The 21,900-nt window shown below is 43.1% G+C and overlaps 1 protein-coding gene across 1 annotated transcript in view; it reads right to left on the bottom strand.

Annotated features, from left to right (window-relative positions):
* Positions 1-21,900, bottom strand: part of LOC119955682 (rap guanine nucleotide exchange factor 1-like) — a 207,799-nt gene that overhangs the window by 6,810 nt on the left and 179,089 nt on the right. Inside the window, 7 exon segments of the mRNA XM_038782122.1 lie at positions 456-584; positions 3,165-3,262; positions 7,322-7,423; positions 8,087-8,165; positions 15,783-15,877; positions 16,396-16,480; positions 16,791-16,976. Of these exon segments, the coding sequence (XP_038638050.1) occupies positions 456-584; positions 3,165-3,262; positions 7,322-7,423; positions 8,087-8,165; positions 15,783-15,877; positions 16,396-16,480; positions 16,791-16,976 (774 nt within the window).

Below are 21,900 nucleotides of genomic sequence, written 5' to 3'. Positions count from 1 at the left end.
GAATATAAAAGAGAGAGAAATGGCAAGACTTTGAAATGAAAGACTCATGGCTTTCTGAAGACACCCGGCAAAGAGACGGTACATGAGCTCATGGGTGAAATGCTGTGCATGTCAAGAATTTTATCTTAGCCATGCGGTCAGATAGATTATGAAATGCAACTAAATCATCTTTCCCTCAAGGAAGGGAAAGAATATCACTCCAGTCTGCTCTGCAGCTCCTGACTGGAGAAGGCAGTTTGTTGGCTTCTTGGGAAACAATAGCATGTAAAAATACAAATTGGCTAAAAAGAAAAAAAAACATTTAAAAAAAAAAAACTGCATCATGGTATCTTGGATATAAAACAGTAGTTATGTAGCTATTACTGTGGATCCATAATAACGAGTTTGCCTCTATCCAGAGTGAAGTTGTGTATATTTGTGGAAGTTCAGTACTATTAGCGCTCATGAACACTTACGCTTGCTGGAAACGTCGCATGCTATCCAAGATATTAAACTGTTGCCATCGTTTAGAAAAGTTGATTTTTCCATCAATTAGATCTGGGTTGCCAAGGTGTACAAAGGTCAAGTCCTGTAGAATGAGGCCCCTATAGAAACAAAATAGTCAAGATCAGAATCTGCACGAGTGTGGCTTCAAGCTAAGAAATGGAACAGGATTCTGTTCCTGGCAGGAGTTTACAAAGTTTTTGCAGATGTCTAGTACAATTTCATGTTTGCATTTTGCAATCCATAACAATGAATTGTCAAGTTAACTAACCCCAAGTTAGTGGTTGTTACTATTTTCTATTCACATTTACAAGGGTTGAGCTAAGATAGTTTTAATTTGCTCTTGGTGGTGAATGGGATCAAATAGTTGCTGGTAAGCACATGATTAATAGTTAGCACTGACCAAAGCAAATAGAAACCCAGTGAGTTAATCATTCTTAGATGCACATTTGTAGATTCATACAAAGAAACATTGATCTCCAGCGATGAAGCACATGGAATTGAGATTAATTATAGTCTTCCAATGCACCAGGGTTACAAGGCAGAGAATAACTGCTGACAGACTTCATTCAGTCCTCATCTCTCAGTCACACATGGGGCTTTAGAAATATATAAATACGGGCAATGTCCATGTTTACAATGGAAATTGCCTATGTAAACTTGAAACACTAATTATATTCTCTTGTTGGCAGAGACACTGTCTCTATTATAAACTTAGACATAGAAACATAATGAAAGGAGTTAACAGGGAATGCATATACAAATAGATATTTGCATAGCACCTTTAAAGTAATAAAAGCACCCCAAGACACTTCACAGAGGCATTAAAAACAAAGTATGACACCAAGTCACAAAGTAATATTAAGGAAGATGAGCAAATGTTTGGTGGCAGTCGGTTTAAAGAGGGAAAGTGAGGTAGAGATATGGAGTGTAGGGAGGATATTCCCGAGACTGCGTCCTGGAAACTGAAGGTTCTGTCACCAATGGTAGAACAATTAAAATTAGCGATGCACAAGATGCCAGAATTAGAGGAATGCAGAAATCACAAAAGGGCTGTGGGGCTGCTGGAGATGAGAGAGAGCTGGGAGGGGAAATGCCATGGATGAATTTGAAAACATAGATGAGAATTTTAAAATTAAGGCATTGCTTGACTGGGAGCCAATGTTAGTCAACAAGCTCTGGGGCAAAAAAGGAACAGGACTTGGTGCAAGGTGAAATATGTGCAACAAAGTTTTAGATGCCACGTTTATAGAGAGGGTGGCCAACCAAGAGTGCATTGGAATAATCAAATCTAGAGGTAACAAAAACATGAATGAGGGTTTCAGGCAGGGTTGAAGTTATGGAGGTGGAAATAGATGATCTTAGTAATGGCATGAATGAGGTTGGAAGTTCATCCCAGGGTCTTGTGTGACACCAAGGCTTTGTTAATCTCAAGAGTGTCTTACTCTCAGATAATTGCCAGGGAAAGAGATTGGGTTAATAAAGGCAAAGAGTTATCCAGACTCGAAACATTGGCTCCCTTCTCTCCCCACAGATGCTGTCAGACCTGCTGTGATTGTCCAGCATTTGTTGTTGTGAAAGAGATAGGGTTGGTATTTAGGGAAGAGTTTGGAGCAGGGATCCAAAAGAATTCCCAATTTATTTGGAAGAAATTGCTACTCATTCCAGTACTGAGTGTTGGATAGCTATCTAATAATTTTACAACAGCGGAGGAGTTTCATAAGAGTTTTGATTTGGAAATTCCATGCGTTGCATCATTCAACGCACATTTTATTTCACAGGGCGGGTGGTATTCTTGCCTCAGTTGGAAGGTCAGGGGGTCAAGTCACACTCCAGAGACTTTAGCATATAAACTGTCACTTGGGTGCATTAGCGAAGGAGCATTGGACAGTTGGAGGTACCATATTTTGAATGAGAGATTAAACTAAGGCCCTTTCCACCCTCTCAGGGAGATTTAGGAGATCCAATGGCGTTATTCAGAGAGGAGTGGGTGGAGGGAGAAGGAAATAGCTATTATGGGACTTTGTGGCGAGGTCAGGTCACCATGAGGAGTGTGCAGACATAGCGAGAAACATCGATCAACAGCCTAATAGCAGCTCTCAAGTGCCACTGTGGAGATATCAATCATCTGCCTTGGGTATGTAACTATAAAGACTTAGTTAAATATAATTAAAGGATGTTGATTAGTTCGAATGTGAAGCATGGTTTCTTCCAGGTACTGGCGGTGCACACATGGACACGGTTATAGGGGCTGGTTTAGCACACTGGGCTAAATCGCTGGCTTTTAAAGCAGACCAAGGCAGGCCAGCAGCACGGTTCAATTCCCGTACCAGCCTCCCCGAACAGGCGCCGGAATGTGGCCACTAGGGGCTTTTCACAGTAACTTCATTGAAGCCTACGCGTGACAAGTGATTTTCATTTCATTTACAAACATGTCCAGGAACAATTAAGTCACCTGTTGCTCAATTGAAATACTAGTAATGTTCCCCAACTCTTAATTAAATTTTCCCTAAATAGCAGATTTTCCCCAGAGATGAGCAACAAACATGCCTGTTGCTTCCAGATGCTACATACTAGTCACCGTTTGAACCAGCAAATCCACACTCGCCGTGGGCAGGTGTATTAATTTTTATTTTGAGACCCCATTCATCCTTCAGAACACACCCCATTCCATTACTCACAGGTAAGGTATACAGGGTGGTTCCACCTCCGCCAAAGCAGCTCGATATGCTCGAAATGAAGAGGAGCTATCAATGAGTGTACAGTACTCAGCTAGACCCTGTGAATAAAATGGTCAAAGTTAGCTTGTCAAGCAATCCTACAGTCACGAGCAGAAACCAGTTGGAAGTGTTAATGGTTTTCAGAGCCCTTGGCCATCCTCTATAATTTTGGATAGGGACATGGGATTTCATTGTAGGGTAAACTTAATTATGAAAGGAGTATCAGTTATGTCGAGGCAAAAGATAGTAGCAAATAGAAAACAATGATCCAATAATCAGCAGGATACTAAGCATGTTTAACATGTTAGCAGAAACTGAATTCTGATATGAAGTTTGGTGGGAACCTCCAAAGTCAGGTATCCATCAAATCTCCCTGCAGAAACTCCTTCTTCGAAGATTTGGGCTTCATGCTTTTATCAAAAGGTGAAATGTGTCACAAGTAGCAGTAAGAATTTTTGGTGTTACAAGTTTATAAAAAAGGTGACTAACTATTAAAAGGACATTGAAAAGAGAACCCAGAGTAAGTGAAGGGATGGAGAGACTGGATTGTGATCATGTTAACTGAACATGTTTTCACTGGAACAGAGAAAGTGGAGGAGAAAAGACTGCCGTTCTTAGGATTCTAAAAGGACTAGATAATGTCGACCATAACAAGTTACTTCACCATATCCAGAATCCAGAACAGTAGAACCAGAGGATGCAACTGGCATTTGACAGGGGGGGAAATCAAAATTGACCTGCAGAAACACAATGTAACTGAGCAAGTGACAAATTTATATAAATATCTACATAAATCTATATCCCCAAGAAGATGATGGAAACAGAGAGCATAGATTTATTCAAAACCTGAAACTGGATAATTTTCTTTTGGAAAATATCATTTTCGGATATATGAATGACATGACCTATGCTAAGTGAGGCATGCTTGGCAGGAACAGATGATTGGACCCATGACTCCTAACGTTCTCCACCCCTGGCTCATGTTTCAGTCAGCTCTAGATCAACTGATGGAGATTTGTTGCGATATTAGTTAACAACTCCTTTATCAATGTATTATGCAACTACCAGAATGATAGACGGTGAACTAAATGAACCTTGGGTTACAGTAATTGGAACATGTCACTAGTTCTTCTCTGCAGGAGATGTCTGGTGACATTAAAGGAACCAAAACACATCTCATGAATCCCATATTTAAGGCTTATACTGCATTTGTTTAATCTTGTAGTGAAGATAGTGATGTCTATTTGAGCATGGATTCGATTTAAACCCATTTCACATATTTATATTTGTTTTTCTATTTCAAGTTTTCTTTATAGTTTTTTTTTTAAAAAGCACTTTCTACTTTTTAATCCACCTGAATATCGCGCAATTATCAGAAGCTTCTTTGTTTTATTTCTCAGCGTACTTGTACTTTGGCTATTTTTCAAACCCCTTCCATTGCAGTCTTTCTTGTTAGTTCAGCTTACATCTGCTTTAATCAGATAGATGCCAGACAAGTGCAAAAACTGCTCAACAACCTCCAAAACAACTGACTGAGAAATCCACAGTTCTCTGCATTATGTGCAGGTTAGGTGCATTGGCCATGCTAAAAAAAAGTCCCTCCGTGTTCCAAAGATGTCCAGGTTTGGTGGAGTTATGGGGATAGGGTGGGGGGCTGGGCTCGGTAGGGTGCTCTTTCAGAGGGTCGGTGCAGACTCGATGGGCCAAATGGCCTCCTTTTGCACTGCAGGGATTCTACTATGGTGTAAGCTCGCATTCTCCCTATAGGGACCCATCAATTACCAGGTTGTGTTTGGTGACGTTTGTGATCAACCAGGAGAAATGCCACTGAGAGGTGTAGAGGGAGGCAGAAATGTGGTCCTCCTGTTAAAGCAAGCTTTCTAATTTGGAACCAATCCTGTCTAAAAGGCGACCAAACCTCGGTAACCAAGTTCCCGTTCCAAGAAATAAAAACCCACCAGAAAATGGAGTCCACTATGGATCATGGACTAAATTCTAATTTTTCTTTAGCAGGTGTAATATCCTGGGGCCAATTTCCTAAATGAGACCCCACTTACATCTATCTCTCGTCAAACACTGCACTCACTCCCAGGAGAATAATTCGTAGCTTTTTAGAGAATTGACAAACCAAGAGTCGCATGGGAGCTACAACCAGTTTGTTAGCTTGTGAGGCAAGAAGGTACAAGGAACACTCCGGTTATGTGAATGAGCAGGAGGCTCACCCGAGGAATGCTCTCATTATCCCTTTGATCATAGCTGGTCAACCCTCACTAAACTGTGCTTTTACCATTACTGCTGCAAAGATTTGGCAATAACAGTTACATCTCGGCAGTGCAAACATGGTTGACACAGGCCCTTTAACACACAAGCATATGGTCTCAAGCAACTTTTCCACAACACTGTCTAGCAGCTGCTGTGCCAAGCCTCAGTTTTGTCAGCTACGTGGCAAGCATCTACTTTCAGCATAGTGAAAGGATCTAGACAGAACAGCTCACTTTGTATCAAGTACCATGATGTTGCAGATTCCAAATCCTCGTCGTGCACCAGACTGACTTGTCACCGGTTGCTTCTTAATCGAAATCTCTATCCAAGATACTTCGTAAAGAGATGAGCTAGTCACCAAGTCACAGCTCAATTTCTTTCTATAAACCTTTGTTCAATTTACCAATTCTGCTATAAATGCCCATCAATCATTTTTTTTTTTCGTTTTCAACTTCCTTCCAATCTTTCAAAGTTTATTTTCTGTAACTTTTTCATTGTTACTTTTCATTCACTGCCACCTTCCTCTCAAAGTTCAATTTAATTCACAATTTCAAAGCATGTTAGTTAAGCAGACTGGCGTGGACAGTTGGAGGCTATTTAGACCCAAGTGTAAGCAGTTTTGATCCAACTTTGATCCCACACAAAAGCATAATTAAAAGGCAAGTAAGTTGGTGGAAATTTGTGAATTCAGATGACCCATGGCTGCAGATTTCTCATATCTTTACACCTACCTGGCAATATCTCAGAAAACAAATTTTCAAACCTATATTTTGAGAAATCAAATCAATTTTTCTATTGCAAGGGAGAAAATTTGAGATCTGGTAAAACAAAGTCTGTGGACCTCAATTTTATGAGAGAACTTTACAATTTTCCAGTACATTTAAAGATTTTTTAAAAATCGCTGCAAATCCCAACAGAATTTGTAGCTTTTATTTCTCGGATTCAGATCGATCGGTTGTGCACGTCCTACACACTTTTTTATTTCAGACTGCCAACATTAATGGTTTCTTCCCTTCAGAGCTGCTTAATTTAGTGGTGGTGACAAGCGAAACATGACAGAGACGCTGTTCAATGAAGTGAACTAAACTCATAGCTGCAAAACATTACTGTATAATTATCACGTATTTTAAGCTGCATACAACAGATGCAGATGTAGCCCTGCTTTATTTATAGTAAACTCAAGTCGGTGCACTAGAAGTAACTCTAAATCAGCGCACTGCATTTACTGAAAATGCTCGTGCTATTATCATGGAGCTCTGGTTGCTTATTCTCTGGTCAGGTTTACTTTTTGCTGTTGAATAATTTGGCAATGGTTCAATTATTTTTCAGGGAGCTCCGTGTTTCTCACAGTGAAGGGTGACAGTGGGGCACCTTCTTTTCCCGCATGGCAATCAGTGACAATATTAACCATTCTCAGCTGCTATGTATTTGGGATGAACACTAGTCAAGTGCCTTTACCATACCCTGATCATACACATCATCAACCTCAAATCTGGGGTGAACAGCATTTCATCTGACATTTCTATCAGCTATCCAGTGGGATGCGGCAAATAGTAAATTATCCCTTTATTTCCAAAGTATCCCCCTTTTTTTAAAAACAAATCGGGTTTCTAGACTGAAATACACCAAACTATGCACTCATGAGATGCCATACAAATATGATACTCAGGCAGCCACATAAATTTGGAATGACAACATACCTAAATATAGCTCAGTGCTGCCCCTAAAGGCATTTTGCTCAAATTTATGGATAAACCTGTCATTGCCAGGATTGAAGCTGGACATTTTGTTCCATACTCATTTGTTAAATTGAATTAAAGCGCAAAAAAGCCTGAAGGACACAGGAAGGGCCTTACCTCCGAAGTCTGCTTCTGCCATTCCAACCTACGGATGGGTGCCGAGTCTAACGCAGATAATATAGCCAGGTACGAATTAAAATTATTCAGTTTGCGTAAGTGCTGAAAAGGAAAAAGGACGAATTTCAGCAGATGCTGCAAGGATTTGCAAGCTGCATGCCTAAATGGATATTTCTGTAAAGAACAGACTTCATCCTACCCACCACCACCACTCCTCCCCTGACTGAGAATATTTTCATCCCGATTAGTGCAAGAGAAATCCAGTCTGATTTGTGTCACGTTCTCCATCTTGTTGGAAATTTCTAGTTGCCATTTTTACCAGTTTCTTACTCTTCAAGGGCTGGTTTAGCACACTGGGCTAAATCGCTGGCTTTTAAAGCAGACCAAGGCAGGCCAGCAGCACAGTTCAATTCCCGTACCAGCCTCCCCGAACAGGCGCCGGAATGTGGCCACTAGGGGCTTTTCACAGTAACCATTTGAAGCCTACTTGTGACAATAAGCGATTTTCATTTCAAAATAAAAGTGAGAGCCAACATACATAAAAAAGACAAAGTCCCTCCTACACGCATTTAATTCACATTCATATAACTGCACTTTGTTTTGGATTAGTTCTTCAGCAGCCGCACCATCACCCAAGCTGCAAGATATGCTAATATATGCAGCCAGATTTGTGTATAAAGAGTCCTGCAACTCAGTATTAATGATCCTAACAACAATGGGTTGGTTAGAATGAATATGGTTTATCAGTTGTACCAGTTTACAGACCTTCATAATTTTAATGAACTTTAGGAGCAGCCGTTCCCGATCTTGTGCTTTCTCCTGTTGAATAATTATTGAGCGCACCCTGAAAGACAGCAAGAGAATTTAAGAACTTAAAATACACTATCATAACTCAGGACAATGCAACAATCAGCTTTCAGGTTCCATTAAGAGGCAGGAGGGGTTGTGGAAGTGATCACTAAAGTGAAAACCCATTTGTCGCCCCCACCATAACAGTTGACATGACCCCTTGGGTGAATGCATCATGTTGCTGAGCTATACAGAGCAGAACCTTCCAGATCCACTGGCGATATCTCAATTAGCCAGTCTCAACTGCTGGCGCACCAAGGGTTGACCCTAGGGTGATATGTGGGGGAGGGGGGAATAGCAGATTTCCCCAAATGGAACCCTTGCAGGAAAATGCCTGAGCAACGACACCAAGTGGGATGTCTTCTGGCCACATCAACTTGTGATAGCTGATTGAGTTGGCAGTCCAACAAACTATTTTTGGAATAAACCTAGGGGCGGAGAGAATACTGTGGAGTGAATAGAACATGGGTTTGCTGTCACAGTTCTCCATCAGAAAAACTGCTATGGGAAGATAATGATTTGAAGTCAGGCATTTCTCTACAGATCTATCAAAACCCTCCATCTCTCTTCTCACACACACACACACACACACACGCAAATAACTTGGTCTGAAGATCCTTCCCATCATTCCCCTCTGGAGTTTAAAAAAATGTTTATTAAAAAATATTCATAATAATCAAAATCATACAAAATAATTAAACAAAGTTACACAAGAATGAGACTAACAAGCAAAAGCACATATTACCTTAGCGCCAAAAAGCTAAATTAAGCTGACAGTACCAGCTCCTTCAAAAGGAAATTAATAGCTATCATCTTCGATAGAACCCATCTACCCACCCTCTAATGGTTTACTTACCCTTCTCCAAATGCAAGAAAGATAGGTGGTCACCAAACCAGGCAAAGGCACTGGGCGGAGCGGAAGGTCTCCACCCAAGCAGAACTCGTCGCCGGGCTATTAACGAGGCGAAGGCGAGGACATCCGCCTTCACCCCCCTCTGCAGCACCGCTGATTCTGATATCCCAAAAATGGCCACCAGTGGACATGGAGCCAAATCAATATTGCGTATCTCAGACATGGTGTTGAAAACAAGAGGCCCTAAAGCTTATGTTGAAGTGGGGGCCCTATGTAACAGTCGAATACAGGAGATAAACTGGTGCAAATCCAAGCCTCCCAAGAATCTCAAAAATATATTCCACTCAACTCTATCAAATATATTTTCAGCATCTAGGGAAACGATCACCTCCGATCTTTGGGAAGCAGAGCTCCAGCACTTGGCAGGTAACATATCATCTGCATTTAAGAGTGAAATAGGTCACCCACTCAGTTGGGTCTTTTGTCTTTCTTGAGAATCAAGGCCTGTGTGAGGGTAGAGGGAAATGAACCCTGGAATAAATAATCATTGAACATATCTAGGATTAAAGGTACCAACTGCTCCGCCAATATCTTACAAAATTCAATGGGAAACCATGCAGGCAAGGAGCTTTACCAGTCTGCATCAACAATGCATTTCCACCGGGCCCAATGGGGATTCCAACTCCTCTCCCCTTCCACAGCTGGGATGAAAGAAGTTGGAAGTGTGAGTAAGCCGGGTGGGAGCGGTCTTTGATTATGCTTCCCACTTTCCCCAGGCAGCGGGATGTGTAGATGGAGTCAGTGGATGGGTTTGCATGATGGACTGGGCTGTGTTCACCCTTCTGTAATATTTTTACAGGTTTTGGGCCACACAGTTGCCATACCAGGCTGTGCTGCAGCCAGACAGGATGTTTTCCATGATGACAACCTTTAAAGGTTGTCAAGAGTCATTGTGGACATACCGAAATTCCTTAGTTTCCCGAGGAGGTATAGGCACTGTTGAGCTTTCTTGGTGGTAGCGTCAGCGTGGGTGGACCAGGACAGATTTTTGGTGATGTGCACACTTAGCAATTTGAAGCGGTCAACCATTTCCACCTCAGCCACATTGATGCTGACCGGGGTGTGTACAGTGCTTTGCTTCTTTAAGTCAATGACCAGCTCTTTAGTTTTGCTGACATTGAGGGAGAGATTGTTGCTGTTACACCACTCGACTAGGTTCTCTCTCTCCTGCATTCTGACTCATCATTGTTTGAGATCCGACCCACTATGCTCATTTCGTCAGGAAACCTCTAGATGGAGTTGGAGCCAAATTTTGCCACCCAGACGTGTTTGTATAGGGAGTACAGTAGAGGGCTAAGTACGCATCCTTGTGGGGTCCCAGTATTCAGGATGATCGTGGAGTTGGTGACGTTGTTTATCCTTATTGATTGTGGTCTATGTGTCAGGAAGCCGAGGATCCAGTTGCAGAGTGAGGAGCCAAGTCCTAGGTTTTGGAGCTTCGATATGAGCTTGGCTGGGACTATGGTGTTGAAGGCGGAGCTGTAGTGAATAAATAGGAATCTGATGTAGGAGTCCTTGTTGTCGAGATGCCCTAGGGATGAGTGCAGGGCCAAGGAGATGGCATCTTCTGTGGACCGGTTGCGGCGGGATGAGAATTGTAGTGGGTCTAGGCATTCTAGGAGTATGGAGTTCATGTGCCTCATCACCAACCTCTCGAAGCACTTCATTACAATCGATGTCAGGGCTACCAGACGATAGTCATTGAGGCACGTTGCCTGGTTGTTCTTTGGCACCGGTATGATGGTGGTCTTCTTGAAGCAGGTGGGGACCTCGGAACGGAGAAGGGAGTGGTTAAAGATGTCCGCGAATACATCTGCCAGCTGGCCCGCGCAGGATCTGAGCGCATGACCAGGGACCTCGTCTGGGCCCATCGCCTTCCGAGGGTTCACTTTCAAGAAGTCCAATCTGACTTTGGAAGCTGTGATGGAGGGTTTGGGTGTGTCCGGGGCTGCTGGTTACCTGCTCGAACTGAGCACAGAATGCACCGAGTTCATCAAGGAGGGGTGCGCTGCCGCCGGAGATTCTGCTCGGCTTCGCTTTGTAGCCATGCCACAATAATCTCCTCCCTTATTGCTCACCAAAAGACTTCCCACAAAATTTCTTGGCACTAATAAGGCCATGTCCAATCTCGATGGCAGACACTGGGAAGTACCTGACTAGTGCCAAAAATCAACAAAGTGCAGGGTATGGTGAAAAATCACAATCACTGCAACCCCCCACCCTCCCCATCTGTTCCTTGAAAAACAGCAATACTCTGGCCACCCCTGATGGAGTCAAAGATTTGGGCTTGAACTGGGTTCAGATCACAATTTAAGTCCCCACCCAAAATAAGCTGATCTAAGTACAGCACAGCATTATTGTCTCAGTTTGGAGAATAGATATTAACCAGAACCACCAGAGTACCTGCCGAAGAACCACAAACAATATCATGTCTGCCATTGGGGTTAGCCAAGATCTCAGCAGCTGAAAACGGAACCCTTTTATTAATTAATATTGCTGTACCATCGTGCGCTGCCATTGAAGCCTGGATGAAAGACTTGTCCCACCCATCCGTTTTGCAGCCTGGTCTCTGACCCACAAATGATTCTTTCGCAAAAACACCATGTCGGAATTTAAAGGTGAGCAAACACTCTTGATCTTTTCAACCCCGACATTCCAGGTGACCAAATGAATTGGGGTTTCCCAACGCCCCCCCCCCTCAATCCGGAGTCGGCCATTTTCAGCAAGAGTGATTACCCAACAGATACATAAAAGGTACAGAAACTAGGCCCACCTAAGATGACCACCAAACCAAATCACAAGACATGGAAGTGGCCCATTAGAGACAGTGATCAAATTGCCCCAAATCAAAGAACAATCTGCAGTGTCAGCAAACTACCCCCACCCCCTTGTCCTTGCCCTCGGATACTACTATACCCATACAGATAGCAGCAAGGTGAATACAAATGACTAAAATCTACTTCTAACAAACCTAAATAAAGCAAGAACCCCAAGCTCATTATCTAAAAAAACTACTATAATGAACTGAAGTCAATCAACCCTTCAACACTGCTTCTGTTAGCTAACTCTTAGGTTAGCAAGGAGGCTCCCAACTAGAGGAGTGAAGAAAAATAATGACAAACAACAAAATAGTAAAACCTCAAACCATTGCATTCCAATAGGGAGCTATATATTTTCATAACAATCAGAACTCCACATGGAACTGAACCTTAAACCCAAGCTCAAACTATAAAAATTCAACCCCAACAAGAGCAGGAAAATGCAAAAATAAACATGGAACCCCAACAATTACATAACCGTCCTCAACATCCAAAAAAACTCAATCACACCGTGCCCAACCATTTACAAAGGAGTCCGCCTCTCCTGGTGCATCAAATAGATAGTCCTTTCACTCAAAAGTCACTCTGAGCCACACAGGGTACACCACACCACAATTGAACTCCACTTTGTACAGGGCTGCCTTGGCTTTGCTGAATTCAGCCCTCTTCAATAGCTCTTCTCCCACATTTTGGTAAAATCTGATGGCGTGGCCTTCCCAATTGAAGTCCTGATACTCCCTCGCCCATTTTAGAATCCACTCTCCCTCTTTGCTACATGCGGAGGATCCTCTGCCAGAGTGTACGCCCAACATATGAGGGAACATGAATCCACCCTCCTCCACCATCTTCCAGAACATCTCTGCAAAGTACTGTGGTCGTGGACACTCCATCCCCTCTGGTAGCCCCATAATTCAAATGTTTTGCCTCCTGGTCACCACAATCATCTTCGCTTGCAGTGAGGCAAACTGGTCACTGTCTCAAATGGGCCACTTCCATGTCTTTTATCATGGGCTTTCACAGTTGCTTTAGTCTTCTCCAGTGCCACTTGGATGGGGTCTAAGGCCTCTCCTATTGATTTCCAGAGGTCCTCCGATATAACCCGCCAGTGTTTACCAAATTATTCCCCACGTTACTCAAAAGCATCTCGGCCATGAGTGGAGTGGCTGGAGCTTCCTGCCGACAAGCTCAGCGAGGTCTCCAATTCCGTCAACTAACATCTACTGTCTGCCTTTTCCACCCCGACACTTCTTTTTATAAAAACAATTTAGAGTAGCCAATTCTTTTATTCTCCAATTAAGGGGCAATTTAGCATGGCCAATTCACCTACCCTGCACATTTTTGGGTTGTGCGGGTGAGACCCACACAGACACGGGGAGAATATCCAAACTCCACACGGACAGTGACCCGGGGCCAGGATCGAACCCGGGTCCTTGGCCCCGCGAGACAGCAGTGCTAACCACTGCACCTCACCCCCCCACCCCCAACATTTCTGGGCATTTCCCCTATACAGGATCCTTATCCCATTTATTATGTAGGTTTTGAAAAGGAAAATATCCCCTGGAACTAAGAGAAATGGGGAAAAAGTGTAGCTGGAGCCACCTCATTCACGTCTTTCCCCTACATAACACCACCTGAAGTCCTTCTCTTAACTAAATAATTTTCTCTCTTTCAGATGTCAAGAATAACAAAGTGGAATAATTTCCGATAGCAATAGCCTTTCAAACCCCATCTCTCCTCCCAATCTCATCCTTTGGCCCTTACTTTTTCCAGTGTCCCCCATTTTCTGCTGTCATCCTGAACTGAAAAATGTAATCTTTACCTCCAATTTCCATCCATCCCTTGTCCCATGGCTTATTTCAGACTTTTCCCTTCCTCGACTTCTCCATCTCTCGAAACTGAACTGCATTAGCCACAGATATTGTGGCTACTAAAACAGGTCAGAGATTAGGAATCCTGCAGAGAGTAATGCACCCTCCTGACTCCCAAAGCCTGCCCACCAACTGCAAGGCACAAGAGAGGAGTGGGATGAAATATTCCTCCACTTGCCTTGATGAGTGTAGCTCCAGTAAAAGCTCAACACTATGCACAATAAAGCAGTTTACTTGATTGGAAAACTGTCCACAAACCTTCACTCCCTCCACCACTGCCGCACAGTTGCAGCAGAATGCCATCTACAAGATGTATTGCAGGAACACAAAGCTCAACCCACGACCATTACCATCTAGAAGGACAAGGGCAGCAGGTGCGTGGGGTACCACCTGGAGGTTCCCCTCCAAGCCACACACCATCCTGACTTGGAAATATAACACTGTTCCTTCACGGTTGCTGGGTCAAAGCCCAGAACTCCCTCCCCAACAGCACTGTGGGTGTATCTACACCACATGGACTGCAGAGATCCAGGGCTGCAGCTTTCTCAACCACTTTCCCCAAGGGCAATAAATGCCAGCTCACCAGAACACTGATCTCAGCCAGAATGAGGTAAAGACCATCCCAATAGTACAGATTTAACTTTCTCCAATTATGATGCCAGTGACCGGGAATGAAAACCCATTTCTCCCACACTAATCTTTGAGCCACACATCAACTCTTCAATCTTATTTACCCTACTCCAATTTGCTTGTGGTTCAGGTCATAATCTAGAGATTAACAAGAGGTCCTGCTTTACAATTTAGCCCCTAGCTGCTCATACTCTTTGAGCAGAACTGCCTTCCTGGTGCTACCTATGTGGACCATGGCCACAGGATCCTTCCCTCTCACTAAAGGTTCCTCTTCAGCCCAAAGGAGATGTCCCAAACCTGGGCACCAGGCAGGCAACATCACATTCTGGACTGTCACTCTCAGCTTCAGAGAGCTGTCCCAATCCTCTTCACTACACTACACACTACAAAAAAAGGTTTAGAGGAGATATTGCTGTCACCAGGGGTTGACTGCAGAGATATATGCTAGCACTCAAACGTCAATCTCTACTGTGGTTGTGGTAAGCATTCTTTGGACACAGTGCAGCTGCAAAGTGTTGGCATTCTCCTAGTGTGAAATGTTAACATTGCAATATTTGGCCCCCAGTCGAATACATAGTAATTGGAAAACAATGGGAAAGGAGATGAATGCCAAGTTTGAAAAGAAGGTAGAGGACATGTTCAACTTTCAGAAACAAAATGACAAAGTTCATAAAAAGACGATGATAATTATTTTTTGAATTTTGCAAAATAAATGAGATTGGAAATATAATTTATGCCAATTATAACAATCATTTGAATTCCACCATTAAGTGCCTTCTAAATCTCAGCCTTAAAAATATTAAAATCCAACTATTTCTGACACCAAATGTTACTGTTTTTAAGTTAATCATGGAAGTCAAATGAATATTTATCTTCAAGGAGTGTATTCTGTAAGTTGCCAACTGTTACTGTACATTAAGGGTCACCTCCAATGGTGTTTTAATTCCACAGCAGTGCTTGTTTAAATACAGCACATTGCCTGTTGAAAGTTTAAATAGCAAGCAGTGATGGTTAATAATAAGGTAACTTTCTTCATTGCTCTCAAGTATGGCTGATATTGGAACATACAGTGCAGAAGGTGCCATTCGGCCCATCGAGTCTGCATCAACCCACTTAAGCCCTCACTTCCACCCTATCCCGTAACCCAATAACCCCCCCCCCCCTAACCTTTTGGACACTAAGGGCAATTTAGCATGGCCAATCCACCTAACCTGCACGTCTTTGGACTGTGGGAGGAAACCGGAGCACCCGGAAGAAATCCACGCAGACACGGGGAGAACGATCCAAGTCTCTGGAGAAGCCACCACTCAGTTGTCTTCCAAGAAAAATCAGAATTTTGGTTCAGACTATTTAGATATAGAGAAATAGTGCCTCATCCTCACCAATAGGACATGTTGTTGAAGTGCTCTGTAAACTCAGTTAGGTTTGGACTCTTCTCTTCATTCTGCTCTTTGGCCCAGAGTAAAACCTCAGGGATCTGTCATTAATGATAGAAAAAGGAGATGAAGAAATGCAAACAATTTGCAGCATATTTATTAGATCAGTACCATGAAGCACCCTTGGTTCCAAAGATAGGGCAAGGAACAGCTCGTCTTAGTTTCCTTTTTGGGTACTGCCCCCTGGAAGTGCTTTGACAGACAATCCTGTGTTCGCTATTATACCCTCTCTCCCCAAACCAAGACAAGATCAGTATCAATCATATTCTCAAGTCAATTGTTTGTACAGCTCTTTGTAGAAGCAGAGACTGCTGCTTGTTGCTCACTTGTCTGACTGCAAACGTCGATTAAGATTCATTTCTGTTAATTGGATTCTATTCTTATGCTGAAGTGAACCCTCGACTTGCAATTATCTCAAACAGGCTTGCTGTTTCTTCAGCAGTTTAGATACATGGAACAGTTGTGTTTCACTTGACAGCTAATCTCATGTCAACTCAACCCACAAAAACGCACTGATCTGTTAAGACTGTCACAGAAACATTCCCTTTCAGATAATGACCTCTATTTTGTAGAATAGCTCGGCATCCAACAGTGTCAACTGCTCAGCAATCTCGTGACTATGGAAGTCATGAAGGGTTCCCGGCCTGCATGAGGAACAAAAAGGCATTAACCCAAGGGTTACAGGAAGTCATAGGGACAAAATAGATTCTGGTTTCATTCACCGTATTCCCCCTATTTTCCCCCAACAAATATATTTCCGATGCTGCCAATTTCCATCTGGTTATTTATATTACTGAGGGTGCTGATCACAGATACGTCTCCACAGATTTTACACTCCTTAACATGCACAGATACTTATTCATTTCTTTGCTCACTATTGACAAATTTACAACTCGCTTTGCAGAAAACAGCACAAGATATATATATTTCTTTAAGTATGCATACAACTCTTACCTTGCGGCAACCCCTCGTGCAGCCAACGGCTTCATCAAACTAGCGTATTTCACAGTTTTCTTCTGATCTACTTTATCCAAAATATTTTTTCGTAGAACTCGGGCCAAGCTCAGCTCACCACTACACACTAAACGGAACACGAGTTCCATCAACAACTTCAAGATGTCATCCGATAGTTCCACCAAACTGGAAAATGAAGCACCAAAAAGGAATTGATCAAATGGCCATCAAGCACCGCATAAACACCACAGCAGTATAGCAGGGGAAAATTCAGGTGAGTGGCAACATAATTCAGGACATTTTGAATATTTGCCAGAAAGCACACTTCTGAAAAAACATACAGGAACATTAAATGGAAATGTACCAATATTAAAAGTAGCAATGCAGGGATACCTCCACATTATACATTTTTTATCCCAATATCCAAGGTAAATCACAAGTTGCCATTCAATCATGTGCTCCCTTCATAGAGCTATTAATTGAAGATGTTCATTGTCATTTAATGTCGCTAACACAAAGACAATGGTTATGAGGTTTATGCTCAATTTCCTCATCAGTTCCTGAGCTAGTTTTGCATCCTTCTTCCAAGGTAAATAAATGGTAATCGTTTCCTACATTAAAACAGTGACTACATTTCAATGGTACTGCATTAGCTATGAAGCACTTTGGGACAGCCACCCTGAAGTTGTGAAAGCTGCCATACAAATGCAAGTCTTTCTTTCATAAACAGAAATGTCACTACGATAAATCCAAAAGGATAACTGGGGGTAGGGTCTGAATTACTTTTTTTTTTTATTAAATGTTTTTTATTGAGTTTTCATATTTTATATTGAACAAATAACAAATTATTAAAATTATTAGAGAAAAAAAAACACGCAAAAATTAACATGTATATTTACAGGTAAGCATCTTCGTAATAACAACTGTGGCCGCCCCCTTTAGCCGGCATACATATTTTACATTCCCCAATATGGCCGAGGCACATGTTTATAGGCATTTATTTACAGTTTGGTTTTGGGCCTTAGCTAATCATCAAACCCTCATAACGAACCCGTAGCCCCCCCCCCCCCCCCCCCCCCCACCCAGCCCCCCCCGGCTACCTTCCCCCGATTCCCGTCCATTTCCCCCTGATTCTTGGCCACCCGACTATTCTTCCTCTTGTACGTTGGCCACAAACAGGTCCCGGAACAATTGCATGAATGGCTCCCACGTTCTGTGGAAGCCGTCGTCCGACCCTCGGATGGCGAATTTGATTTTCTCCATTTGGAGAGATTCCGAGAGGTCGGACAGCCAGTCTGCAGCTCTGGGCGGTGCTGCTGACCGCCAGCCAAACAGGATTCTATGGAGGGCGATCAGGGAGGCAAAGGCAAGGGCGTCCGCCCTCCTCCCCAGGAATAGATCTGGCTGGTCTGAAACCCCGAAGACCGCCACTATCAGGCATGGATCCACCCTCACCCCCACCACTTTGGACATAGCCTCGAAGAAGGCTGTCCAGTACTCCACAAGTCTGGGGCAAGACCAGAACATGTGGGCGTGGTTGGCCGGGCCGCTTTGGCACCGTTCACATCGGTCCTCCACCTCCGGGAAGAACCTATTCATACGGTTTCTCGTTAAGTGGGCTCTATGTACCACTTTTAGTTGCGTCAGGCTGAGTCTTGCGCACGTGGAGGTGGAGTTGACCCTATGCAGTGCTTCACTCCAGAGTCCCCACCCTATCTCAATCCCCAGGTCGTCCTCCCATTTCATTCTTGTTGCGTCCAGTACGGTGTCGCCCCTTTCTACCAGTCGGTTATACATGTCGCTACAGTTCCCTTTCTCTAGGATACTTGCGTCCCGTAGGTCTTCCAGTAGTGTCTGTCGTGGCGGTTGTGGGTACGTCCTTGTCTCCTTTCGTAGGAAGTTTTTGAGCTGCAGGTACCGTAGCTCGTTCCCCCCAGCTAGCCGAAATTTCTCTGTCAGTTCGTCCAGTGTTGCGATCCTGTCGTCCGTGTATAGGTCCCTGACTGTCAGTGTCCCCCCCGTCCTGCCTCCACCTTTTGAAGGTGGCGTCAGTCAGTGCTGGTGCGAACCTATGGTTGTTGCAGATGGGAGCCTTGTCCAACATTTTGGTCAGGCCAAATTGCTGCCGCAGTTGGTTCCAGGATTGGAGGGTGACTGTCACCACTGGGCTGCTGGAGTGTTTTTTGGGTGGGGATGGGAGTGCAGTCGTGGCGAGGGCCCGGAGGGAGGTTCCCATGCAGGAGGCCTCCTCCACACTCACCCACTCGGCTTCTGGCTCCTGGATCCATCCCCTTACTCGCTCGGCTGTTGCCGCCCATTGGTAGAATTGTAGATTCGGGAGGGCTAGCCCCCCCCCCCTGGATTTTGTTTTTTGTAGGACCTTCTTTGGGATCCTAGCATTTTTACCCCTCCCCATATGAACGCCATGATAAGTTTGTCCAGCACTTTGAAAAAGGCCTTGGGGATGTAGATCGGAATGGATCTAAACAGGAAGAGGAACCTGGCAGTACGTTCATTTTGATCGTCTGGACTCTCCCCGCGAGGGAGAGTGGGAGTGTATTCCATCTTTGCAGGTCCTTTTTTACTTCCTCCGTCAGGCTGGTGAGGGGGTCTGATTTACTGACCATTCGAGTTCATCAGGTGCTACTTTCTCCTCCTATCATCAATTCTTGAATCTTCCCTGCGTTATTGTTAAGAGAGAAATCTTTCAAATCAGAACTGCCATTTATTCCCAACCTGTGCCAGCTATTAACCTGTGATTAGAGCAAAGGGAACTAAAAAAGAAAACACTATTTTTAAATTGGGGAGGAAATGTTACTATTGTAGTTTTCATGTCATCCATACTTGCACCTTGATATCACCAGATAGAAACAAACTCATCACTGATACAACGGTGTTTAATCAACCATATGTGCAACTAAACTACCAAAAAACATATTTTTCTTCAATCCATTCCTTCTACAACCCATGCACAACAACTTTCATCATATTATTTACCCTACATTATCTTCTGAAGGCAAGTGTACATCAAATCCCCTTCCTCCGGAAACATAAAATTGCTCCCTGGTCTAGGCTCCACACATTTTCCAAATTCAACAAATTAGGTTTTTGGTGAATGTATTCTATGAAGGATGCATGCTTCAAAACTAGAAATTATATTCAATATATGGAAAGATTAAAGCTATTTACTGAGAAACAGGATCTTGTTCTGTGCTGATCAATATAGCTCAAGATATTACATTAGGCAAGCCACAAACATTAAACCGCTCTTACATAATTTATTCAAAACTCCCATAAAACAGCACTCAATACATTTAATCCATTAATGCAAATTTGAAAGTGGAGCTGGTAACATCAACTATCATGAACAAAGCTTGCACAATTTGCAAAGTGGGGGAGGGGTGCTAGGAACTCGCATCCTACTGTTTTGCGATGAAGCACGTTGGAGGTCCAAACACTGTTTCCCCTCTTTGAAGTATTTTTGTAAAGGTTCATCAGGCACATACTGACCTCTCACCAAGAGAAAGCACCAACTTGCTCCTAGGCTGTGTAACTAGCCAATTTGAATGGTGGTGCCCTGAAAAAATGATCACCGTCTTTCACTTATTTTATGATAGTACAATGATGGCCCGGCTGACATTGAGAGCATATTCATCAGAGCTCAGCTTTGCTGGGTTGGTCATGTAGTTCCATGGAGGATTGTCACAAACCAGAAGTACTCTATAACCAGCTGAGCACAGAAACCCTTACCACAGGACGTCCAAACTTAGAAATAAAGACAATCTGAAAGCCAACCTCAGAGCTTGCAAACTAGAGCCCAACACGTGGAAATAAAACTTGGGACAGACCCAAGTGGAAAAATCTTAATCTTCAAACGATTTTAAGGTCCCTCGCCAATGCCTCCATCCATCCATCCTTCCAAACGGACTTCATATGCATTATTCACAATCAGTTATGCAAATTGAGACATGATCAAATATCACCCGAGGTGACAATCATTTTTTTTTGGAGCACTCAAATTGAAGCGATGAGAGGATCGCCTGTGAAAATCTAACCTATGCTGCCCATCAATTTAGATATCACAGTACTTACTTTTTGGCTTGTTGTATATTTAAAATCCCAGTGGAGTGAAAGGACTACATTGTAACACAAATTCGGAGGTGATTCTAGATTCCTTGATGTCAGAATATCTTCTTCATATCAAAGCTCAATAGTCTTATTTTCCATATAATTAATTTATTACTGCAAAATTTAATTTAAAATTAAACTAGGGAAACCTGAAAATAGGTAGAGGGCATAAAAGATATTCTTACAAAGAAATGTTAGAAATTTCAGAATCTCCAAATAGGATGCGGCAAGGGGAATAAGTACATTTTCTTGATTAAATAACCTGACAAGTTACTGTGAATAGGCAGTGGGGCCATAAAATGAAGTGCAATAAACTACAGGACACAAGAGAGAACAAGGGGAAATAGTAGATGTAATATTAAAACTATTCCATTTGTCCCACAAGGTTGAGGAAATGATTGGAGAGGTTTATCACTTGGAACTTGTCAACAGACACCTACAATAAAACACATGGTGTTTCACAAGTGCGTTAAAAATATAACAGGTGGCCCAAAGCTTGGTCAAAGAGGTGGGTTTTAGGGAGCATCTTAAAGCAGGAAAGCATTACTTCCAATGGTGGAGCAATTAAAAATGGGGATGCTCAGGTGGCTAGAATTAGATCAGCATAGATATCAGAGTGTGGGGCTGGAGATGACAGACATATGGAAAGGAGGGATTTGAAACAAAATGTGAATTTTAAAAATAAGTCATTGCTTGACTGGAAATCAATGTAGGTCAGCAGCAGAGGGGTGAGAGGTGAACAGGGCTTGATGTGAGTAAGGACATGAGCAGCATAGCTTTGGCTGCCCTCAGGTTTACAGTGAGTAGACCGTATTGGAATAGTCAAACCTAGAGGGAACAAAGGAACAGCCAAGGGTTTCAGCAACAGGTGGGCTGAGCAAGGGGTTGTCGAGGCATTGTTATAGGAGGTGGAAATAGGCAGTCATAGTAATGATGCAGATGTGCGGTCGTAAACTCATCTCAGGGTCAAAGATGGGAAGTT

The sequence above is a fragment of the Scyliorhinus canicula genome, chromosome 21 (genome assembly GCF_902713615.1).
Source record: "Scyliorhinus canicula chromosome 21, sScyCan1.1, whole genome shotgun sequence".
Taxonomy (NCBI): Eukaryota; Metazoa; Chordata; class Chondrichthyes; order Carcharhiniformes; family Scyliorhinidae; genus Scyliorhinus; species Scyliorhinus canicula.
Note: the sequence above shows the minus strand (reverse complement) of the source record. Positions and strands in the feature narration are given on the sequence as shown.